The following is a 25,606-nucleotide window of genomic DNA, read 5'->3' as shown; positions in this document are numbered from 1 at the left end:
TTTATTCTGAGGAGCTCCAGTTGTGACTGCAAGGAGCAAAAATGCAGCCTGAGGATATGTACACTTGGGTGACTCTGGCTGTGTTTGCTCCTAGTAGCACGTGGAGGAGCTGCAGAGGTACGGGAGTGCTTTACGGCTTTGTGTAGTAGGTGTTGGAGTGTCCAAAGAGGTCAAGCAGCATAAGGCAGCTGTCCGTTCTTGCAGCAGATGTAGAGTCTCCTCAGCTGCAAATTATGTTTTAGCCTCCAAGAGGAAAATTGACTTGTGTGATGAACAGTTTCCTCCTTTTGTCTTTGGATGTAAATGGGGGGGGAATTTTGTATGTGCGGATTCAGGCGTAATCCTCGTGGGACTCGGACCTGCCAAACGGCTTAGCCAGCAGCTCTTGCTACGCTGTCGACTTGTTTTTGTCTCTTTCCTTCCCCCCCCCCCCCCAGCATCCCCATCCGTTGTGTTCCCACTCTACTTGATGGAAGGCGGTTTTGTGAGGAAGAGGTCTTGGCAGGTGGACGATAGCAGGCTCTGAGAAGCAGATGGAGGTGGTTGATTGAGCATGATCGTAAAGACTTCGTTTCCCTTGCTTTTCACATTAATGCATATAGCGTCCGTACGCCTGTGCGTACGACCGATTCACAGGAGCAGGAGCTCTCCAGTGGACGTTTCAGTAAGGAGGGCTGACGTAACCCCTGCCAGGGCCCTGCTGTCAGCACTGCTCTTATGTGACCTGATGTGCCCAGTCCTCTCTTCTCCCTGGAGCCCTTTACACACTCTCCGCCCTGGCTTATTGCGATAGCGTTACTCTTTACATTTGATTTTCACATGGCCCATGCATTGATGGTACTCGTTTCAGTTAGAGAGCTGGCCTGATTTTTCCTTTGTTCAGTCCAGAGTTTGCTCGAGTTTCTTCCTGATTGCAAAACATGTTTGAAATAGGCCGAATCATAAAAGCTTATCTGCAAGTCATAACTCTCATTTCTTATTTCTCCAGCGTTGTTATGCGTTTATTCACTTGAGTGAGTCGTGTCTCCATGCAACAGCTAGCGTTGCCACATCGGCTGTTCTGCTTTATTTATGCCAAACACTAGTTTTACTTTTCTCGCGTCATAAATCATGAGGTTATAAAAAGTGCTGGTGTTGATTACTGTCAGCAGGGGAGCCTGATTTGTTTCTTTCCACCAACCTTGTCGACGAAGCCGCAGCGGTGCGGCGCCGGGGCTGCCGGAGCAGCCCGTCCTGGCCCGCAGCTGCGGCAGGGCCGCGTAGCCGAGAGGTGGCAGCACTCCATCTGCTCAGCTCCGCCGGGTGTCGTGGCCCAAAGAGGCGGCTCTGCCCCGTTGCAGGCGGCTGTGCCCTCCCGGTGTACGCTCGGGTGCTGGCCAGAAGCACACCCTTTCTGCACCTGGAAAATTTCCGTGTGCCTAAAGGAGGCTGTCATAGGCTTCCAAATGTAGCGTTTTGTAGAGAAACAAACGGAATCAGATCATCTCTCTCTTTTATTTATTTCTTTAAGACAGCATTTATAGCACTGTAAACTGATCGGTGACTTCTATTGTGTACACCTAAAATGTAAGCGGTAGTGGAAAAAGCACACTGTAGAGTCACGGTATTTTTTTTCTTTCCCAAGTCTGTGGTGGCTTTCACATAATGATCTCAAAATAAACCCTGAGCCTTGCTACGTCTATGCAAATGAGGCCTAGGTTATCTCTGTCTCAGTAACGATTGGGGACAATAAAGCTAAGGTTAAGTGTCTTCTTGCTACATTATACCACTCTGAAGATGTGATGCAAGTGTTTGGTGCTGTAACAAGGAGACCTACAGGAAGAATTTGTAACGTGGTAAGCAAAGCAGAGACTGTAAGATAAGCGTAGCCGAGGGGAAGGAATTGAGGAGTTCTGTGACAGGTTTAATTAAAAAAAAATTAGCTAAATAAATTGGTCTTGAACCACAGCAGTTTGCTATAGAATGTAAATCAGATTTGCTCTGCTAAGGTTGGCTGTTTAGAAATGCTTCTACCTCAAAAGTTCTCTTGAGCAGAGGGTCCAACATACCTGCTCATTCCTTAGGGTGTCATCTACTTCTTTGGGAATAGCTGGAGAAGAATCTTTTCATCTTTTCTACTTTGTGCCACTGATTTTCCTTCACCTTTGTCCACTATATTTTGACTTTTATCTCAATCCCAAAGCCAGGAGCCTCTTTTACTATTAAACCGGTCTCGTTCTTTTCCACTAGTCGGGCAGAATATTTCTGTGACTCCATCTGAGGGTGGTCTGCAAATTTAGGTTTGAATTGCAAGCTGTGTTGGGTGACTTATGGGAGACTTCTGCTAAAATCATATCGAAATACAGTGGCATTTCTCAAAATGCTTAGTATTGATCTGTGTACCCAGACAGGCCACTTCCTATAGCAGCTTATGGTTTTGCACCAAGTATATTCTGTTGGAATACATGACTTGCTCAAATCTAAAACCTGAAAATAGAAGAACAATAGTTTTATTTTTATTTTTTGCAAAACCTTGCATTAGCTGTAATGAGGATTTGGGCTTAGATAAAAGGTGTCTGAATGTCCCATGCTTTTGACCTTACTCAAAGGGGCTAATGAACCAACACCACCCTTAAACTGAGAAACATTTCTGTTCAGTGGCCCCAAAGCCATTTCCTCCTCCTCTCGCTTCTGTCCAGTGGCCCTCTCCTCTGTGGGACGGCGAAGATGCCTTTTCTTGCTGCAGTGCTTCACTGGTAGGGTTGTACACTAGTTTTTCCCTGAAGGCCCGCATGAAGATTTTCTGTTGTTTCTTGTGATTATTTTTAATTTCTACAACTCTCATTTTATGTTGTTTGAAAAAATCCGAGGGGCTGAAATATTTTCCCTGTGCAAATTCACAAAGGATGTTTCTTGCCAGATTCTGGCCTGAAGAAATCCTGCGGTAATCTGAGAAGGGCAGAAAAGACCAAGTCAAGGGAGGTGGCGCTTCAGAGTCTAATCACTAAACTCCTGCGGATTAGAGTCGGGGCGCTGTGCCAAGGCGACCCAGGCTCTATTCCTGGCCCTTTAAACCCCCCTAGCTCCTTGGGATCTGCTCTGGGAACATTTCAGGGAAAGCATCAGTGTTGCAATGTGTCGTGAGCAGGTTTCGAACCCTCTGCAGCCAGAAAGTGCTGCCATTAAATGTGCCGTTAAACTGACCCAGGCGAGGACAGGTACCGCTGCAGCGGGTGATGTGAGCAGGCACTTTACTGTGGGGATGGCAACTGGTGGATTTTCATCATTTTACTCATGCAGGCTGTGGAAACTGTTCACTTCCTTCCTTCACTGCCTCCCTTCTCCCTCTTTCCCCCCCATGTGACTTGCTCTTTTGTTGTAGTGTACTTCGACTGATGCTGCCAAAGCTGGTGTGCAGAAACCGGCCTGAAAACAGTGTTTGAGCAGAGACAGCGGGACGTGCAGGTGTGGTGACACAGACACACGCACTAAAGAGGGAGACGCGTGCGGTTTGTGTTTGGGCTGTAAATCCAGGCCCATGTGTTCCAGCTGTTTTCAGTTGTGTTTATAGCAAGTAGCTACTGTGCTGCTTTCAAGAAAAAAGAAAAAATTGGGATGTGTCTACACAACCATAGCACACAGGCGAGAGCAGCCGTGGCATCTGTGCTCTTTTGTAGCTGAAGAAAAGGTGCATAAAGGGTCTTGAATAATTTAATGAAGAACTCGAGCTTCCGGGAAGGCTTCTGTGCCTGTGTGCCGGCTTTGTGTGTTTTGCTGGCTTCTATAGGAAGCACTTCTTGTCCCTCCATGCAGGGCATCAGCCGCTTGTAAAACGATACATTTCTCAAGTTGGAGGAAATTTGTTCTTCAAAACTTGCAGCTTCTGGGTTTCTGTTATGTACAATGTGTGAGGAAATGGCCTGTGTGAATGAGAAGTGGGCCTTGCTTCAAACTTCTGAACTGGATCACAACTTCGGCAGGAGCCGAGGTCCATGCTGAGTACTATGGTGCTGTGTTAACTGCTGCCATCCAATAATCCAAATGAAAAATGCGTATTTCTGAATGCTAACTCGGTGGTTTTGGATCTGCCCTCTTTTGCTTTGTTCTTCCTTCTCTGTGAAACATTTGGGAGTCATTCATGTGGGCTGAGCTGCTCTTAGCTGCAGACTAAGAGCCAAGGATGGGGCCGAAGGGCCTGTCAAGAAAGGTGCCTGAGGTGGAGGAAAACACAGCACCGACGGGAAAACTGCTCCCCTGCTGCTGCTGTTAGCAAACGGGGGCTCCCGTGCGTTCTTTTGTGGTAGAACACGCTTTTTTGTGCAAGTAGGTGTTGACATGCTGTTGCAAGGTAGATAACCTAGCATATCCTTGGTATGCATCTGTTCTTTTTTTTTTATATACTCTACCAACTGTCAGTGTGCCCTTAAGAAAATCTCTATTAATTTACTCTTTGCTGCTGCTGCGCTTAGAACAGCTTGTGGGATCGCAAGGGGAAGCAATACAGATGTGAGGACATTTTGAAGGGGTTTTTTCTTTCTGTACCAAGCTTGCCCCTATTCCATCTTAGGAATATACAGAATAGGGGTGGGTGTGTGTGGGTGTGTATATTTTTTTTTCTTTTTTTTTTTTTTTTAAATCATTACCTACCTATGCCTGTCCCTTGCCACTGGCAGGAAACCAGGTTGCAAGGTGAGGCTCCGGTTTTACAGCTGCCTTGACGATGAGCTTGGGGTTCTCTTCTTCAGTAGGCTCAGAGGGGGCGGTTCGTGATCTGTAGAGTTATGTACATGTGTATTTGATGTGCTGCCCTTGTTTTAAGAATAGAAAGCTTACACGTCTCCAGCAATGATCAGCGAATGTGTGCTTAGCCTGTGAAAGTAGGTTATTTAATGTAACAATTTTTTGTTGTTATTTTATTACTTTTATATTTGCTTGTCTTAAGAGAGCTTGCAGATGGCCCCTTGGAAAGTGCGCGGGTTCTGATTTTGTGCGTGAAATAGGACAGCACACGTTCTGGGTAGCGCAACAGGAGGACTTTGTGGTGCAGTACAGAATTAGGAGCCTCTTCTATAAAGAGGAGCTGATAAGAGACGGAGAGAAAAGCAGAGGGGAAAGGAAGCCGTTACTAAAATCAGTGCCCAAATGAGTGAATGAATGAATGAATGGGTGACACACATAAATGACTCTGCTGTGATGGCCTGACTTACTGTAGCTTGGTCTCTGGATAATCCTCATATGTCAGATTTCTGTAAGGCCAACATGTGACACAAAGCTTGCCTCTCAACAGACAAGCGTGCTTTGCTGGTATTAAGAGGCTGGCTGAAGCCGAGTCTCCCACTGTGCGTTCAGACGTGTGTGTATGTCTGTGTTTAGTATGTGTGCTTGCTCGTGTAGGTGGTTCTGCAGCCAACATCTTTTTAAAAAGACCTTTAGAGGGAAACTGGAATTCCACAAACTCTTGCCAGTTGCATAGACAGTCCCGAACTTGCCTGTGCGTGTATATATATCCTGTTTAGAGAGAAAGAAAAAAGGAACAAAAAAAGAAAACGGAACCGGGAGAATCAAAGACTTCTAGCTGGGATTACCTTTCTCACACCTGTCGCCCCCGATGTCCTCTCAAGGTTAGAATTCGAGCTACGTGAGGCCAGCTTATACCAAACGCCGTTTGAAAGGAGCTCGGTGAAGGAACAGCAGGCGCTGGAAGGAGAACGAGAGAGCCCGCAATAACATGAACAGCAGCTTGCAAGTTAACCTGCCCAGGAGCTGGGCTGGTTCAAATAGCTCCCTCCAGGAGAAGTCTGAGCATTCCTTTTTTCTTTTCTATTACTATAGGATGGAGGACGAGGCAGTGCTGGATAGAGGGGCTTCCTTCCTTAAACATGTATGTGATGAAGAAGAAGTGGAAGGTAAGAGACCTTGGACTGCTGGGGAGAAAGGATATGGTCACAATTAGTATTTGTGTATAAACTTGTCACAGACGGCTAGCAGAGGAAAAGGGCAGGTTTGTTTTGACTTAGTAATTAATCCTAAAATGGACCGAAATGCCAGTAAGCTTAATCAGGGTGGAACGGACTTGTTAAATTTGAAGAAATCCAGTTTTTCAGACTGAGAGTGAAGGTTATTATATGCCGCTGACATGGACTTCCACCTCCCACAAAGTAATGTTCACTCTCCTTTGTATAGCAGCTGTGAAATATTAGGGCTTTTTGTTTTTCTTTCACGTACGAAAGTTTCCGCAACACTTGCCTATCGCCACCGCACCTTGCAGCGGTGGAATACAGCGGCAGACATCGCAGGTGGGGAAATCAGAACACTGGCAGAAATTGTACCGAGTGTCAGGGGTGCACATAAGGCAGCAAGTGGATGTTTTCCTGGGTTATCCTTTTAATTTAGGAGGAGTAAAAGGAAGAGCTTTTCCTGGGAAGAGGAACTTCTTAACAGAGTGAAGAGTTGGTCAGTTTTTTAGGAAAAGAGTAGACTCCTTCAAAAGCCTTTTTATTTTTTCTCTAAATATATTGCGAAATCCCAAAGGAAAAAGGAGTTTAAAGGAGTTCAGCTTTCTAAGGTTGTTTATGGAAAATTCTTAACTTGATAGCAAAGAATTATTTTATCGAATTCTCTTTTTCTTGTTTTATGAGAATCAGTTGACAGTGTGCTTGATAAACTAGTACAGGAGGAGGAGGAAAGGGCTGTAGGATACGTACTCTACCTAGAAGAGAAAGGAGGCCAGCATTTCCCCTCACAATGTTTTCCTTGCCCTCTTGACTTTGGTATATAGTTTTATTTTAGTTTCTTAATTTGTAAACAAACACCTGTGGTTTTAAGTTTAAAATATTTTGAAAGGTGTGGAGGTACAGCCCTGTCATTGTCATCGGTGACAGACACTAAAGTATCAAGCGGTATGGAAAAAAATAATCTGCAAAAATGTTTGATTAGAGCACTCCCAGCAAGTCATTTCCATGGAAAAGCCTCTGTTTTCTTTCTGTCTCGTATGAAGTAATCTGTGCTGAGTAGCTATAAATCATCTCGTAGGGTTTAATTAGGCCATTGTCTGCGGGGTTGGAGTGACAGAGTTTTGGTATTAGCATCTCGCTCGTAGAATAATTGATACTTAGGCACAGAAGCAACATTTGGGAGAGAAGAGAGGGGAGATGGTCCTTGTATTTTATTGCCTTAAATGTTGCCACCTGCTGTTGCGGTATGTATCACCCATATGTGACGCTCCAGGAATGATATAGGATTGTTGTTTGTGCGGAGCAGCGCCGCGGTGTCCTTTTTAACTGTCTGCAGGTGATGTGAGCAAGGTTGTGGTTCATGTTTTATGTTATACTGCTAGATGGTCTGTGTTCATCTCCATGTTTCTATGCAGATATCCTCATTTGATTTACTTGGGCTAAGAGGCCAATTGTTCCTCTTGCTGGGGTAAGGAAAAGAGGAGGTGAAAAAAGATGAAGTATTCATAATTGCACGCGACAGGGCTCTGAGAACCGTAGCTGCTTGTCTGAGCCTCCCGAGAGCCTCAGAGCTGGGTAACCGGCTAATTCCCTTGCTCATGCTAAAGGCAGCGCCTTGCTTCTCGCCAGGCTTCTGTGAATGACCTAGCTAAATCGGAAGGGGAGCCGCTGTCTGCAGCGGGGCTGCTGCTGACGCTGTAGCATCTGTCGCTGTCACGATGCGGAGAGGTGCGTGCGCGGCTCGGTCGCTGACTTGCTGCTCGGCCACTCTGCTCTGCCCTACTGGGACAGCCTCGAGTTCGTGGCTTGCCTGGCATATTTGGGGTGTTAGCACGATGCACGTAAGTGTTGAAGGCTTTGGCGCTTTGAGGAGATCTTATTTGTCTTGGTACAGAAGGTGCGTGTCCCCAGCTACATCAAACTGTCTATGAACAGTTACGCACCCTATATATAAGTACGCTTAATGTATATGTGTATATCTAATATGCATACCAGCACCTCCTTTACAGTCATAGTCTGCATATATATGATCGAAGGGTTGAAACATCAGGTTGAAGACCCCCTGGCTGATACTTGCTGCAGATGCTTTTGAGTCTTTTTTGCTAGACTTTTGCAGGTGTAAGAGAGTGGAGCAGTTTCAAAGAGAGGAAAGCATTTAGCTAGAGGCCTGAAGAGGTGAGCTTGGAAACCCTCTCTGTTTTTTCAGCTTACCTTTCATGGTAAGGTTAATTTGCTTTTCTAAAAAGCTTACATCCTCTGTAGAAAAAGGTAATTGCACGTGGAATTGTTACCTCTAGGCGTGTTTTATTTTCTGATGATTTTTAATTTCAGCCCATCTTCATGAGGAAACAAGGCATATATCATAAAATTATTAGCCTTTCTTGCCTCTTCTCTCCACTCTTCTCCCAATATATATATATTTTTTAACCCCGTGGTCAGTTTTGACCAAATTTCACAAAAAGCTGCTTAAAGATAGAAGTTTCACAAAACTTGCAGGGCAATAGCTGAGCAGAGAGATGAGACTGTTTTATTTCCCCCCTCGTTAGGGAAAGAACTGTTAGCTTTGTCAGAGATGACAGTGGAGTTTTAAGGCAGAGGGGAATTCTCGGACTGCAGGAGTTTGCACAAAGGAAGTGAAGAACCCCACGGTCGGACACAAACTCCCTGGAAAGCAGCTGCTTTTGTTGCTTATGTATCTGTTTGTTGGATTTAGAACAGATGCAGACAGTATTTGAAAGGCGTCATCTTCAGTGTTCCTCCTTTGCAGACTAACTGTGCAGCGTGTGAGAAGAGAGAAGAGGTGCGCTGTTACTTCAAGGCAGCGAGTGCTCCTTAAGTCAGAGTTTTCCAGTGATGTGCTTTATCGTTCTCGTTTGTTTGTTTGTTTATTTATTCATATAGCTGGTGGCCTTGCATCATGTCTGTGAGAAGGACATGCCAATTCTGGATTACCGTGTCGCTCACTGATTTGATTACGCGGTGGCGTGGTTGAGAGGCAAGCACTTTCCTTTTTAATGAGGGGAAAAAATGGGCCTTTCTGGTCAGTAGGATGTTGAGACGTGCCCTTCCTGGGTAAATGTAATGTTAATAGAAGTCATGCACCCGTTGGAAAAGTACGTTGCTTTGACCTCGTTCAAGATATTATTTAATGCATCTCTAGAACGGCACCTCAATCTGGTGCCTCCAGATCCCTGCGTGGTGTTGCTATTTTATTAATGCTATCAGCTATTGACATTTGAAAATGATTCAGTTCTGGCTACCCCTTTTTTTCTTTATCAGTGAGAAGGCTTAATTAATAACTTTGATACGTTTTACTTATGAAGAGCTGCTTTGTTGGCACTCAGTGGTGTTGCACAGAAGTGCCCGGAAATGTGACTCAGCAAGACCAGGGATCTAGCTCAGTCCAGTTCAGAGTGTGAAAGGGAAGAAAGTGAGAAACCGTAGGCTTTCTCAGGGGAAACCGAGAACCGGCACGGCCCTAATTTGAACCTCCTGTACGAGAAAAGCATTCCCATTCACTTAAAGCACTGCACGTTCCTTTCCTGAAAGGTAATGACACCCTGCTGGAATGCCGCTGTTAGGAGTGCTGGTATGTGTGACATAAACAGATTACTTAATAACCAATTTTGCAACAGGGGAAAAGTAAAGCTCCACCTTATCCTTAGAGATAAGGTATTCTTGGCTCTTAAAGTGTAACTTCCCTCAGGCTCGCTGCCACCCTGACTTCATGAAGGGGTGGAGGATGCTTAATTTCAAGTTTGACAGCTCGGTTACTGGAAGGCCAGAGTAGCACTCTGGGTGCATATATTACGAGAAGGGGACCAGCACTTCTGCAAGGTATTTTGCCCTGCATTTTAATTGCTTTGCAGAGTTAAGGTATCAGAGTATCTCTGAGATACCACTGTTGTAGGAATAAATTTGGGAAAAAATTCTATGGAAACTTTTTCATGGATCCTGTTAACGTGATGGGATTAACCTATGTATAAAGCATTAAATAGGGATTTGGAAGCAACATTCAATAACTTCCTTTGCCATATTTGCTGGCTGCTGCCTCATTTTCTTCCTCTACCTGTTCTATTTTTGACCCTCTCTACACTTTGCTGGTAAAAAGCTGTGTGATGCCATAAGCCTAAGATGATTACTTGGCGGTTGGATCAATGAGGAGAGGGATTGGAAGGGCAATGATTCCTGTGCGAATCATTACCTTTATTAACAGCAAACAAATTAGGAGAAATTAGCTGTATTTACTCATGTAGGCTTCCCCCACACCCCATACCCACCCTCAGTTTTTCTTCGCTGGCTATAGGCAGACCTTCTCCATTTTCAGAAATAACCAAAAGACCTGCTTTGAATTGCTTTTGAAATTGGTATGGTTGAAAAAATGAATCACATAAAATCTCAGCATAAATTCTACTTCATTAGTTTTCTTTGGTACCTCCCTTTGAATTCAACTTAGAGATGGTCGGAGTAGGCTGCATTTTGCTTTTGCCGGACTGACTTAGGCTTTGATTGCGCCAAAGCAAAATGATGGGGACCTAGGGACTGTCTTTTTGTTCTCTTTTGTACAGCCACTGGCACAATTTGACAGTATCAGGCAGAGATCGAGGCCTGAGTGTTGCCCCACGCAGTTAATAGGAACAAGATGAGTGGTTTGGATTTCTGTTCTGTTCTGTTCTGTGGGAACTTCTCGAATTTGAAGTATCTGGATGAAAGATTTCAGTTTAGATTCTCTCTAACTTCATTTCTCCATCACACTTCAGAGAATACTGAAATGTGCTGTTATCTGGTTTGCCACACAAAGTCCTTGTGCTCTGACTTCACTGCAGTCTATTGATAATATGGAAAAGCCCTGTGGAAAAATTGGGACCCACTTTCATGTGTGGAATAGGGAAGCTGTTAGTACAAATATTATGCAGTTAGTGAATACAGACTACTCGAAAGTGGTTTGTTAAGAACTTCTTTGCCATGAAGATAATACCACTTTGCAGTCACTTGCTGGTTTGATGACAGTAAATCTATGAGCGTGCTTACTATTGGAGCTTTCCAGCACGTGTGTATCTTCCCTGTCTTTGCATAGGGTGCTGTCCTGGTCACTGCAGACTTTTTTTTTTTTTTTTTTTGGCAGAGCAATTGGCAAGTATCAGCAGTAGCTTTTGATGTGCTGGGGTTGTGTTAGAAGGCACCGATGTCTCCCTGCTATTGCTTTGCCAGTTGAAGTCCTGCTCCAAGCTCTGTGAGAAAAACTACAGTCTAAGTTCAGATGATAAACTGACTTTACATGGGGTAGTGATAAGTTGGCCGTGTGCGCAGAAAGAATGGAGAAAATGTTTTAAGAACAGCTGAGTCAATACATGATACTCTTTGCCTAGTGCAAAGGAAAGGCTGTGTTTCCTTTTAAGCAAGGGTAAGTTTTGCAGTGACACATTCTGTGGGTGCAAAGCACGTAGCAGCGAAGGGAGGGTTTTCCATACCATCCTGACAGTGACCAGCTTTTTTCGTCTCTGATCAGTTTAGAAATAACCGTCAGCCTTCTGCCCTGGCAGTGAAACACACTTTGCTGAAGGCCACCTGGACTGGAAAGGTGGCCGCTGCACGGCATGCCTCTACCCCACAGCCTTCGGTGGGAGTGACTTCTCCGAGAGGAAACTTTCAGTTACAGGGGCCATCCCAGAGCTGCTGGTCCTACGCAGAGAGAGCAGGTGCTTCCAGGACAGACAGATTTACTTGGGCTGTGCAGAGTAGTCCAGTTCACGGGCCTCTGTTGTCTCAGTGTGCCTGTAATAATGACACTACAAAGGTCACTTTCTAAGCTTTCTCTTGTTTTTTTCTTCAGTTTCTATAGGTGTTCCTCAGCATCACTATGCAGGCTGGCGTGGCTTGAGTTGCATTCACTTCTTTGGGCCTAGCTTATTTAAGAAATCTGGTAGTTCGGGTTTTTACAAGTGTCTTCTCCAGTAGAAACCTGTTAGTCCTTTCACTGGCACTAGAAGTTCTCCCCCAAACCATGCATTTTCTAAAGCTTTTCACAGTAGAGGCATCATTTTCTGCTTAGATATATTTTGTATTCCTTCTTCTGATCCCGAGGTGTTCTTGTTCCGGAGGATGAGGTTTTCCTTAGTAAGAAGCAGTACCCCTGCACTGCCTTCTGGGTAGTCCTACAGACCAGTGCCTTGAAACAGGGAGATGTGTGTGTGCATATAGAAAAAGATCCCCTTTACCTTTATTTCAAAGGGTTCTCTGTTTGCTGGATCAGTTTTGCTGGAGCTGCACAGTTTTATGGAGAGGGTTGGGGCATGTGGTAATTGTGCATCTGCTGGTTACATGATGTTTTTGTTCTCTCCTGCTTCATTTACGTTAGGATTAGATCCAACTCTGGGCTGTTTGACTCTCTTTTCCCACCTATTGTATATGCCTTCCTCTCATGCCCAACACTTCTTCTTGAAGGCACAATAATACTGGCCGTGCCAGTTTAGGACAGAGATTGAAGAGTGGCTATAGCCTTTACTCGGTCTACAGATCGGAGCCTCAGATGTGCTGGTTACCCTTCCTGAATTTTTCTAGGGCATTTTAAATTAAACAGGTAACATACAATGTACTGGGGAAGTTCAGACACAATTGTAAAATGTGTAATGCACACATTTGCCATGTCTGGCTATGTTTTAGTAAATTCTGTTGAGGTTTTTGCTTATCTCCTAAACGGGCAGATTTTTAAGAGGCACACTCCGTGCCCTAAATCAAAACAGAAGATCAAAGGAAAAGTCTAGTACAGTTGTACTGAAGGGTAAGTGACAGAACTCGCTCAGCAAACGAGGAAACTCTGCTGAGGCAGAAGGTAAAAGATACCTGACTGTATGTCAGAGTACTTCAAAACTGAATTAATTTGTGCTTGGCCATGATAAACAGAGTCTTCATTTAGCAAAGGAACAAAGGAGTGTCCTTTGCTCTCCTCTGTGGGTCCAGAACCAGCAGAATTTGGCTTAATCTGGAAATTGATGCTAGAGTTGTTTTTATAGCTTTGTAGAATTAGTGCAATCTTTACATCGATTCAGGCATTATCTCAGCTTTTGCAAAGGTCTGTCCCTTCTTTTCACTTGAGTAATATTCTGAGTCTGGTTGCGCAAGGTGCTGAGAACTTCCGTGGCAGTAAAAAAGGGCTCAAAAGGGACATAGAGAACTTCTGCGCTTCCTTGAAGGAAGCATTATGCTGCTGGAGAGACATCGGTTGCCCTCCGTATGAATGAGTCTCCAGGTCTGTGAGTACCATGTTTGCATTCCAGCGCGGTGCCTTGCTGGCAGGAGCTTGGCCTTCTAGTAACCCAGCCTCCGGTTGGAATCTGCCTTTTATAAAACACACCACGGCCTCTATATCTTTAATTATAACCACAGCCTTGGAATCAAGGTTCTGTTGCAGTGGGGCTGTTTCCTGTCTCATGACACGGTACTGCAGAGTTGATCAGTTATGAGGACTCCCTTGGAGCTCCCTGGCACTTCCCAAATCCAGGAAGATGGGATGGTGGTCTAGGTGGATCTCAGTTAGCCATGTTGCGCTTGGGTGTCTTGCTTTTGTCTCTGACCTGTGCCCACCCTCGTCATTTGTTCTGCGGGCTTTGGACAGTGTGCCACTCTGCACAGTCATTGACAGTGACATTGACAGTCGTTCTGGCTCTAAAAAGGCATGGTGTTTGCATCAGGTTAGAGTGCAAGTTTCAATGGCGTGTCTTCCTGCTGCTTGTGCACGTGCTCTGCACCTGGTAAAGCAGCAGCTAACCTCTGGTATTTGAGGGTAGTTTGGATCCTCCTGATGATATTGGGGAGAGCAGAGACCTCGCAGTGCCTCAGTCAGCATACCGCAGCATGGCTGGGCGTTGAAATGGCAGCCTTGTACTCAAGATGTGATGATGACAGTTGTAGTGCTGGCTTTCTCCTCTAAAGAAATTATATGGGCATTTTCTCCTCTCCACCTGTCTCGCCCTTGAGTGGTGGGTTGGAAGGGGTCATGTTGAAGCTGAACAGACTAGATAGTAGTTTTGACACTGCCACAATAACCAACATGTATCTCTTCTCCATAAGATTTACCCATGCATTTAAGGGGAGGAAAGACTGTCCCTGGTAGACTTGGATTAAGCAATTCATCAGCATTTTTAAGACTCCTGGCCTGCAAACAGTGCACTGCACAGTGCCTGCAAAATTCAGTGCTCTTTCTCCTTGGGCAGTTGGCCCGGGAGGAAGAATGTTACAAGCTTTTGTTCCCGAGTCAGTGGCCTAACTTTTCTAAGAAGAGCCAAAGGCTCTCACAGAAGGCCCTAAGTATGTAGACTCAGCAGCTAGGAAAATCAAGACTCTTATTTATATTGGAGAGTGGTCTAAAACCCACCTGCATGCATGCTCTTAATACTGCCAAGTACACCTTGCTCAGTTTGTCAGCCTTAGTAATTAATGAGATGGAAATAAGGAAAATGAGGCCAAGGTGTTTCCAACCAAGATAGGTGGTTTTGGGCAATGTCCATTGTGGGTAGCAGTTTGGGGCACTTCAAAAAGGGGCATGATTTTTAAAGGAACTGTGGTCAGTGCTTCCTGAAAATCAGGTGTCTGGAGTTGGATGCCAAAAAATCCGAAAGTTGTGTACTTCCACACAGCTTGGTTTAAAACTTAAAACAAACAGCCCTCTGCAGCACAGCTTTCCCCTCCCTCCCTCCCCCCGCACCGTTCCCCAGAGCTGTGCTTTTTCAAGTTTTTCTTTTCTTTGAGTAGAATCCAAGCAGCGTTGGCCAGATTAGTTCAGATCACAGCAGGACAGGTTCGGTGGCTTCTGTAACCTCTCACAGCTCCAAAGAACAGAGAAAGAAAAGCAGCTTATGGGGTTGTGGGTAAGAGTACAGTAATAGCTTATATAAAGCTCGATGAGAATACCCCAAACGCATGTTTCTTGTTCACTCTAAACAATGGCTGCCCATTAATTCATTGCCAGCTTTCTTACATTTTCCCGTCACAGAGCGGTACCTTTTAGCTGTCATCAGTGTGCGTCTCCTGGGTTTCATGGCACATATTCTGTTTCTCTTGTAGCAATCTACCACTTTTGGCGACTGACTTAGTCTGCTTTTTCTAAACTCACAGAGTTTGTAGGATCTTGAAGAAGCCAGATGAAAACTTCATTTTATTTTTTCATTTCCTCTTCCTGCTTTGCATCTTCTTGACTTGACTTTCACTGAGGTTCCTCTTGTAAAGCAATCCCATTCTTCAGGGCACCGTATGAACTCACCTTTTAAACAAGCTTGGCTGAAGTAGCCTCTGAATCTTGTTAGGAGTCTTGTAGTCTAAGTCAGGCCATCGATAGGGAGGGAGGGAGAAGGGAAGCTGCACATTTGAAACTGAGAAGTGCAGAGTTTAGACAGATGGCTAGGAAGACTTTCTGTCTGGCTAACTATAGTCTCATTACGTGGGAACCTTTTAAAGGCTACAGAGGTCACTTTACGTAAAGATTGAACTGACCCTTTGAAGACACTTAGGTTCTAGAAACCTGATATTATCAAAAGATTCTCATATTTATATTCTGTCTTACCTATCCTGCTCTGTTCCCTGCCCCTTGTAGTCATTTTTGTGAAAGACTGAATATGAGTAGATAAAGTGCAGTAACACAAATATGTAAAATGAACTTCAGCCAAGTTCCTTGTTTGAGTAAGTAATGGCTTGTGGGGCTAGGAAGGCAGAAGCATCTTTTTTGAGGGTGCTTGGTCCTCTCCTAAACAACTTAACCTTTGCAGTGAATACATGGTCTTTATGCCAGAGGTGGCAGAAAGGAAAGGTAGAAGTAAGCTTGGGCCCATGGTTGGCTGATGGGCAGTTGAAGAAAGCCCTGTGGTTTCTAGTCTTGTCCCTTTCTATTTTGCCTCTCAGTTGAATAGCAGCTTACGTTTTGACTCTTGGAGCCCCCTTTTTCTCTTTTGCCCTTTTACTGCATGTATCTCATTGCACGCTGTTCTCCTGGTGGCCTTTTATTAGGCCGTGAGCCCTGTACTCAACCTTAGGGCTGCCCTTTTACAAGTATTTGGTCCCATCCCTTAAGGTCTATCATCTGATCAGATCACGCTGACTCTTCTTTGGCCAGCTGCCACCACCATGGGATACTATGGAAGTATTAGTTTATTGCATACTACTGTTCTTTTGAAGGCCCCGATGCCCGAGAGCCTTCTAGATCCCAGTTTGTTCAGTCACCTGGTTACAGACTTGTGCCGCTTTTTCCCCGTCATTTCCATACAGACATGAATTCTGCTTCTAGCCGCAGTCCCTTACCCAGCATCCTTCGTCCAGCTCTAGGCATCCACCTGCTACTGCTGGTCCTCGGAAAGGGTGTGCTCAGTCTCTTCAAAGAGCACCCGTTCCCCGCTCAGGAGAGCGGCGTCAAGGCTCCTAAGAGTGGAAGGCAGAGTGGAGCGGCTCTGTTGCTCTGTTCAGCAAAACTGCTCAGGTCTCCCATCCTCTAGCAAAGACGCTCCTTTTCTCCGCGGTGCTGGCCAGGGGGTCTGTCCTCCTTCTGAGTTTGCCTCTCTCCAGGTGCTTCCCATGTTTTTGCGTTCTCTGTGCCTGCAGTATGGCTCTTGCTCTTGTGTGGCCTCTCACCCAAGCCATCAGTCAGCTTCACCATTTGAGTTAGTTTTTATCTGGTGCGTGGGCCCTGGCGGTGCAGCTGCACTGCATGACTGTCCCCCTCCCACCCCCCCTCGTGGGACCGCTGCTGAGGACGCTGTCATGTAGCTGATGTGTGGCTTTTCGTTTGTCCCAAACCCATGCTCTGTGGTCTTTGTTCAGTCTCTGTACCCTACCGCTTGAGCCCGCCTGTGACTCCAAATACAAATGCCCTGCACTGCCAATGTCTTTCACTGGGTGCTCATCCCGTCTCTGAAGGCTCTTGAGGGAGGAGTGTTTCACCAGGTGAGCGTGGGTTAGTTGGGAGTGAACTGTTGATACCTCTTGAAGAGGTGATTTTGTGCCCAGCCATCACCATGTAACTGCACTAGTAAAATGTCTCTGCACTAGTAAAATCATGACCGTGACACAAGGAGGAAAGTCTGCCCTGCTTGTGAGGGCTGCCCTTCGCTTGCAGGGAACTGCACCTTTTATGTAGTTCCACTGTCTGATGGTGCCATTTCGCTGTGGGAGCAATTTGCGTCTGATTTATCTCCAGCTGGAATGTTGTCTTGTTTCAAGTTTCACCCAAGTCAACAAACTAACTGCTCTTCTGCTGTTTACATGATGGATGAGTTCCTACTCACTGGGAAAGCAGTCACTTGAATATTAGGATGTCCTTAAAACCCCTTTCTGGAGCAGGTGGTGGGTGCAGAAATATGCCTGGCCAGCTTGTCTAGAAAGAAGATTGCTTGTGAGTTCTCTTTTTAGTTTCAGGCCTTGTGTTCAGCTCCATTAGTGGTGGTAGTACTTAGCTCTTACACAGTGCTAGAGGAAATAATCATGTTCCTTGTCTCTAATGCAGGAGTGAGCCACGTTCACTGACAGGTCTTATGAATTTCCATGTCTTTTCTCCTACCCTGAATTTACATCTTCCTAATGCATCATTGAAAATACTCTGGTTCTTCTGTTGTTTCTTTGTGGCCTGTGTTGTCATCAGTGTGGAAACTAATGCTCTTTCAGATCACTTCTGGGGTATTTTTAGGTACGATATGATCCTTGTACAGGAGGGACTGGGAGGGTCGTTTCTGTTGTGCTGGTGCTAACTGTTCCCTGAAGCAGGGTGTCGTGTGGACCGCGGGTCCCATGCAGTACGCGCTTGGGGACGCGGCGCGTTAGCCACGTCCTGCAAGGCGAGGCTCTGGTGGAGGGCCTGCGCCTGCTCCTCTGCTAGCACCAGTCCTGGGAGGTAGTCAGCACCTATATCCTCTTTGAAATCAGGTAGAGTTAAGGGCACCCAGCACATGATGGCACAGCCTTTTGTTCTTATTTCTTGAGCTGATTTGAAACTAAGCAGGGCTTAATTTGGGGCTTGCTTAGTGCTACTTTTAGTACTTCCCCTTAAAATGGATCATCCCAGCGATTTATTTGTCCTTCTGGGCCATCACTTTTTTAATGTCGTTCATTTCCGTTGATTCTCACACAAAATGAGATGTACCCTTCTGCTGCCACCTCCGTTTTTTAAGAGCAGCCACTAAAAGCTGCAAGGGACTCGCTGTAATTCTGGCGGCATGTTGGCTAATGCCACCATTCACTGTGTGCTTGGCAGTACGCTGACCTGTTCTTCTCGGCCCGCAGCCCCAAACGTGTGCCACGCTGCCTTTTGCTGGCAAAGCACGCGGCAGGCTGCATCCCTGCTGGCCCAGCGCGACTTGAGGGCCGCAGTAGGTACAGAGCCCTAAAGATCAGGTGATGCTGTGCAGCAAGTTTTCTTAAAGTTTTGCAACTGGTTAGTAACAGGAATAAAAGCCATGAGCTCCAGGTGTGTCAGAAGCCACATGCATAACTAAAGCTTCCTGGCCCTGGGGATATGCTGTGTTTCAATCCCATCTCAGTATGAGACCGATTGTTTGGCTGTGGAAATGGGCAGGGAAGAGCATACCTTTCCCTGCCTGTGTGTTTAGGTCAGCCATGCTCCATAGCTAAACGGCTGGCGTGTCCTGAGTGAAGCCCTTCGTTCAGGCAGCTTGAAATACGTGTCCCAGCCTTCCCTGCATGCCTGCGCGTACCCCCAGCTGCCCAGTGCAGGAGGTGCAAATGGCCGGAGCAGTTGGCTTATGGAGAGGCTTGGCTGCGTAGACATGTTAGTCGTAACCACATGAGCCTGTCCAAGCCTGATCAGGTTTAATGCGACTCTCCCTGTTCTTTGGAAAGGAGCCTTGAAAGTAAAAATAAGGGCCGGGTGAAAACTGCTAGTACTCAGCTCCTTTTCGTTCCTTTTTAAATTTTTAATGTTAGTTTTTGATCTTGTTTCCTTCTAAGGTGCCAGCCTGAGATTCTTTACAGGCTAGTGTCTCCGTGCTTTAAGTCTCAGCAACCTCAGTCATGTGCAAAGGATTCCTTTCTAGAGAATATGCACCAGGCAGACTTTATCCTTTGATCCTTTAGCTTTCAGCTCCTTTCTCCAAATGACTAACTTTTGTTCTTGCTGAGCAAAAGCCATTTCACTGTCACTTTTTTCTTTTCTTTTCTTTCTTTCTTTTTTCTTTTTTTTTAAGTCATTTGAAAATGAGAAGAGTATCGTAATTAAAGTGGGATCTCTTTCTGCTTGATTATTTAGTTGTAGATGTCTGGAAAGGAAAAAGATTTTCAGTAGTATACACTGTCAGGTTGAGACTCTGCACTTGGTCCTGCACCAGGATGGCAGAAAGCTGGAGACTCAGCTCCATGTCTAAATTAGTGCAGAGACCTCAGGCACAGAAGTTATCAGCACACTTGGATAATCTAATCATACCTCTTGACTTTTTCTCATGCTAAGGCTATGATTTCAGTTTGCATTTCCTGTAACACAGGTTTGCTGGTACTGCCTTACCTTTGGACTAGTACTGTGGCCGCTGCTACCATATTACATCGATGTGTTTAAATATACCCTACAGAAAGCTTTGTGAAAAGACCATTGTTGCAGGATGAAGCTCCCCAGAACTGCTCAAGTTCAGCCTCCATGAGAAGTCTCAACTCTACGGCTATTTATTCGTGCGTCACACAGGAGGCCTATTCTGTACGATTTTTCGTGGAGGAGCTGGTTTCTTACCAAGGATATAGTAGGAAATAATAATGCTCTTCCAGGCAAAGGTGGTTGCAGAACTAGTTCGGGAAACAACACCTGAATTCTGTAGTTCTCTCTGTATAAGTGTTTTTGCCATTGGCACCTGTACTGTAGCATGCATGAACCCGCACTTCGTAAACAATATCGACGGCTTGTGCTTCAGAGGTCTTGGGGTGTCACGTTTGGAGCTGACGTGATTGAGCTGAGAGTGACTGATCCCCCGCCGGTGGCACGCTTCTCACGCAGGCAGATCCCAAGATCTCTTGATCATTTACCTTCAGTCAGACTCCTCAGCTGGCGGTGCCAGGCTTGTCCTGCTCCTTTCACGGGGCCGCGTTGCCCCTTCCTTGGCAGCGACCAGGGCAGCCACTCAGCGTGCGTGCGTTGCCTGTGCCCGCTGCATTGCGCAGCTGCCGTCCTTCCTTCCTTGCGCGGGGAAGCCCCCTCACTGACAGAAGACTGTTCAGATTTGACTTGAGGCCTGTGCCACAGTGGCTGCAAGAACGAGGCAGAATTACGGGGATAGACACGCAGGAACCTGGCCTGTTTAATAGGCACCACGTAACGTGCACGCGTGCAGGGCCTGGCTCGTCCTGCTGAGAAAGCCCTGCGAAGCCTTCTGCCAGCCGCAGCAGGCAGGGGAGCGAGGAGCTGGATGGAGACGGGGTTCTGCAGGTGGCGGGATACCAGGGCCAACGCATGCATTTGGTGACGTGAATGCACGGAAGGAGCTCACGGTAGCTGAAACTTGACCAGGTCAGAAAACTTCAAGCCTGCAGATTTCTTGCTGTTTTTATTTTTTTGGTAGACTGTTTTTTTTCCTAGGTTTACATTTCTTAGAACCTCTAATTCCCTTAAATGGAATAACTCAGAAAGTGACTCAAGAGCATGGTGTCTGGGGAGCTCTGCTTTCTTCAGTGCGGCCGTCAGAGCGCTGCTGGGATGAGAATGTGAGCTTGTGCGGGGATTCGGGCAATTTCTCTCCCAGTACTTTAACAAGACCATACTTGGCCGGGACCGAGACAGGAGATGAAGAGATACTCTTGAAGGCAGGGAGGAAATGCCATGTTGTACAAAACTGAAAAATTGGTAACAAATGAGAGGGTTTTCAATAAAAATGATTCAGGGCATTTCCTGTGCCTGAACCCTCAATTTGGACTCAAAATCATGAGCTGCTATTCATTAACAGCTCTTAATGAAGCAAAAAATGTAGTTTCAACCAGTTTTTTTCCAGGGGAAAAGTACCTACCTATCTGATGATGACTACTTCTTGCTCTATTAAAAAAAACAAGTGAACCCATTTTGCTCGAAATTCTGCACGCAGTGAGGGTTATTTTCAGGCAAAAAGCTAACTTGGAAAGTTTCGGCTGCGACAGGTGGAAGTGTGAGGAAGCGCTGACCCACCCACCGCCTTTTGGAATAGGAAAGGTGCAGGCCACTCTCCCCTGCAGGTCTGCCGGTCTTTCTGTGCATCCTGCCTACGAGGTTTTATAGCATTGTGAAATGCATGCCTCTCTCCAACCAAAACAGTTCTAAAAATTAATGAGTTCACAAGAGAGGCTAGTAATTTTACTGGAGAAGAGCGGGCAGGGAGGCAGGAGCAGGCCCAGAAAAAGGCTTGATTGCAGTGGGTGCCACAGAAGGAAACTTGTAATTGGCCTCGGTCAGGTGTACAAGTGCAATTTATGGCTGAGTGGGACCTGGATTATGAGGAAAAGTATTAGTCAGCTCTGTTCTTCCCATCCTCCACCAAGCTGCAGAATAATGGTGCGGTGCATGTGTGTCATGTTAAATTTATCAAGCATTAGCATTTGCAGTAAATTGTTCTCATGGGAAAGCTCTGTTATCCTAGTGAGTAGGAAATGTCTCAGAAGCCCAGCACATTGAGAGTATGTGTCAATTGTTTCCTTCCAGGCACTTTGGGAAGGGAGCCTAAAAGTTTATCTCAGCATTTGCAACAATGTAAACAAATGCCAAGCACTTACTTCAAGTACACAGAAAAGGAAAACGTCTTGCTTGGCCTCCCTGAACAGATGGGGGAAAAAAAAGAAAAAAGACAAAAAACGACATTAAGAAGTCTCTCTCTTGCAGAACAGGGAAAAGCAGCTAAGTAATGCAGATGTTTGCTTGCGTGTATATATATAACTTAGTTTCATATTACCAAAATCTGTACTGTGCACACGTGATCAAAAGATTAGAGATTGTCCAGTTCTGTTGGCAGCATATTAAAGTATTAAGACTACAGGCTTACTATGATGTGTTTCTATTATGAAGCTGACCACAGAATTAAAGTGATTCAAAGAAGGATGTTGTTTGAGTACAGACACCGGACCCACCCCATCCTTTTGCATCGGGCTTTCAGATGCAGTCTTGGCTGGGGGAATTCCTTGGGAATGGCTGCCCCTGCCCTGCGGCTGCTGCTTGTGCCGAGATGAGATTGCTCCTTCTCTGTCCCTGGGCAGTGGTTGTGCTGTCTGCCGTGTGCCAGCTGGTATTCCCAGTTGCCGGAATGGGTTTTCCTTGACGCACTAGAGCTAAATCGTGTCTTCAGGTATCGATCTGCAACGTGTCACCATAGATGTCCCTGTCTTTGGCATCGTGGCTCTGCCTATTCCCAGGGGCCTCTGTGGTTCGCGCCTGCTTCTGGGAGCTCGGGCTGGCGGCCCAGGGGCTGGCATCAGGAGTCACGGCTGTGCTGCCTGATTTTGCTTGACCCATGGGTTTCTTCCTGCTGCCCTGCGCTGAGATGGCCAGTTATTGGTGTCTGGCGCTGTGCCGGCCGTTTGTACGGCTGCTAGCGCCAGGGGACATCAGGAGACGTGCGCGTGGCAGTCGGGGAACTTGTTTGCTTTCAGACGCTGCATTTGCAGAGTTTCTGCAGTGACTCATTTAATACCCTAGCCTAGATATTACTGCCTATAAAGTAACTTCACTGCGAGAGATTTGCACTAACACTTTATAAAGACAAACACAAAATGTATATCCATCTTGTTTATTTAGCATGGTCTTAAGCCTGGTTTGGGACAGTACATAACCTACAGCTTGCTGCAGCGCTGTAGCCACCAGGATGGTGATGTGATTCATTTCAAGGCCACCACAGGCACTGCAGCAGCATTACGTCTGGAGTGAGCAGGGGAGTTTTGTTATAAGGATCTACCTTTTCGTTACAATTTCCACATAACAAATTACTCTGAAGCCCAAATGTGTCATGCTTAGTGTCAGCCTAGGAGTGAAATTTTTTTTTTTTAAGTGATCAGATTGGAGAACCTTTTTAGAGTCCTTGAGAGTTGAGAAGGCAATTTTTAGGAAGCCTTTTTTAGATGCTTCTTTCTACTTGAGTAACTCAACAACAGTTTGCACTTAAAGTTTCTAATTTGTCCTTTGTGTTTGCTTTTCAAAGGACCTACTACTAGAGATCTGTATATCTAAACAGTCTTGGCTATAGAGCTTACGTAGATTGGTGTCAGAGACAGTGCAATGTGCATAGGGCACAAGCTATTTTCCTAAGTTTCTGGCCTATCGTTCCATTCAGTGCAAAGTCCTTGGGGTGCTATTAGCTATTTTAAAGTTGATATCAGGAAGGGCCATGCCAGTCAAGCAGCTTTTTAGAACACCTCACATGCTTTCAGTTTGTAATTTCACGTGCAAAGAAGGCGAAGGACTTTGCAGACTTTACAGTTTGCCTTGTGTGATTTGAAATGTCAAATGTGGGGTCGCGGACAGGAAAGTGCTAGACTTGACAGGCCTTCTCATAGCTAAATCCAACAGGAGGACAGCAGGAGTTTCAGAAAGCAACACACACCACACGCACACAGGGGCGCTTGCCACGGTTGGTCACTAAATGTCTCAGCCGCCCCTGTGGAAATCTTCAACAGCAGTTAAAGATTACTGTATTTTTCCATGGCAAATTCTGACTTTTAATACCTCCCTCATATCTATATTATATATGTGTGTGTGTTATACACTTTTATATCTGCACAGTGTGTTTTTGAAAGGGCACTTTGCACTTTGTGTTCCCCATACAGCTGTGTGGGCTACCTGGTCACCCTTGACCTTGCATCGCTGTTGCTGATCCATCACACTCTATCTTGCAACCTTCAGACAAGGTGTCTCACACGAGATGAACATTTTCCAGGGCTGGTTTTCATTCAAAAGCGAGTTTCCTGTGGAAATTGGAGATTTCGTGCCTAAGTTTTTAGTTGCTCAGTTTTCTCTCAAAGGTGGGACTTCACACGATAAGGAATGGTACGCACACATTTAGTGGTGGAGTTAGCTCATAGCTGCAGCCTCTGGCTTTACTGTGGTGCTGGCATTTCTGAAGCAACTTCCTGTGAATTGCAAATAGGTGGCTAATCTGGAGCCTTGCAATGCTGCTAAAAAGCAAACAACAAAGGGTGATAATTGCAGCTTGCGGGTGAAAAGAGAGAGTGGTGGATACTGTGCAAGGAAGGAAAATCAGCGGAGACGGGTAGGTAGCAAGGGTCAGTTTTCTCTCTAACTTTCACAAGTGCACAGCTGTTTTATCAAGTGATGCCTGGCTTTGGTTACTGGCTTAGTTTAGTTCTTATTCCTGAGCAAAAGGCAGTGCGACTGCTGAAGCAGAGAGGGGCGCAGCTCTGAGCAAAAAAGGGGCTGCAGAGCTCTGCGTCCGGTGACGCAGAAGCGCAGCTGCCTTCAGGTGCTGTCGTCCTAGTCTTGTCGGGTGCTGGCCCACCCATCTGCCGGGAGTTTCTGTGGCTTCACGAGTGATGTGATTTCACATGGCCGAGTGTGTTTCAGGAGGGTTTTCTTGATGAATATCCTCTCTGAGAACTTTTTGTAGGTGTCGGAGTCAGGACTGAGGGTACGTGCCCAAAGGTGCAGCGGAGACGTGGAGGCCGGTAGCTGTGAAGGCTGCTGTTTGGTGGAGTCTCTGCTCTCCTGGGGGCAATAGCCACCAAATGACTTGGGCTGGGGCAGTGCCCAGCCCAGCTGTACCCTCCGCCCCCTCTTGAATATGTCTTCTGGGATGGTCATGTGTGGTTTTAACAGCCATGCTTTCATGCCAAGTATAGATGCTGAGAATAAATGTATGTGAGGAGACTGAGAGAGCAACTCTGTGGAAGAGTAGCTCTGTGGAAACACTGTCATTTCTGGGTGTGAGAGGAAGTGACTGACTGTACATGGAGACAAGTACCCTTGTTTTTATGTGCATCTGAGGATCATACGTTCAGTCAGTAATAGGGCATGTGTGTTTATGTGAAACTCTGCTTGGCTGCACTGTGAAATGACTGGGGAAACCACTCAAAAAGTGTCAAAGATATCTGTCATTTTTCAAGGGTTAAACCTGAAACAGCTGTGTTTTAAAGCTTAAATAAGATAATTGAATTATCTGGGCACAGAAAAAGAAATAATGTAAATGCTTTCTATTAGCATGAGGAAAATTTTTTTTCCAGGATGGTAGAAGAGCAAAAAGCCCTGAAAATAAAGGACTTTTGATCAAACTCATGAAAAGGAAATAAAAATGGGCAAATGGAATTCAAGTCCTTTTAGTTTGAAAGAAAAGTCTATGTGAAAGGGAAAAAGACAGTCTTTGTGTTTATAATGAGCATAAGAAATTTGACACTTACTCTTAACTTAGTTCTAATTTTGGAGAGTGTCAAGTACTTAGAAGTTTACAGTAGCTTATATTAGTAGTCCTTCCTCATCTGCTGGTTGATAATAATACCCTAGTGGCACTTTAACACTTACTGTACAATGGACTATGTAGCCAAGTCCTCTTTGCTCAGTTAAACTGAAGGAGTTTGCACAAGGTGAATGTTTAGTCCAGTTAATGTATTTGGTAAAAGAAATGGGAAAGATTAATGAAGACTGTTTTTGAAGAGCATTGTATTCCGTATTGCAAAATTAGTCTGATGGCCTTCCGTGGTTTTTATTTTTATTTTTAAAGGAGTCACAAGGACTG

At 45.6% G+C, this 25,606-nt stretch overlaps 1 protein-coding gene across 3 annotated transcripts in view; it reads left to right on the top strand.

Moving 5' to 3' along the window:
* SLC4A4 (solute carrier family 4 member 4) overlaps positions 1-25,606 on the top strand; it is a 229,217-nt gene that overhangs the window by 50,627 nt on the left and 152,984 nt on the right. For all 3 annotated transcript variants that reach the window (XM_064510424.1, XM_064510423.1, XM_064510425.1), the window contains exon 2: positions 5,812-5,885. In XM_064510424.1, coding sequence (XP_064366494.1) covers positions 5,813-5,885 — 73 coding nt within the window. In that variant the 5' untranslated portion in view covers position 5,812. The remainder of the gene's footprint in view (positions 1-5,811; positions 5,886-25,606) is intronic.

This window comes from Dromaius novaehollandiae, chromosome 4 (genome assembly GCF_036370855.1).
Source record: "Dromaius novaehollandiae isolate bDroNov1 chromosome 4, bDroNov1.hap1, whole genome shotgun sequence".
NCBI lineage: Eukaryota > Metazoa > Chordata > Aves > Casuariiformes > Dromaiidae > Dromaius > Dromaius novaehollandiae.
The sequence above is the reverse complement of the archived record's forward strand: the minus strand, read 5'-3'. Positions and strand labels throughout refer to the sequence as shown.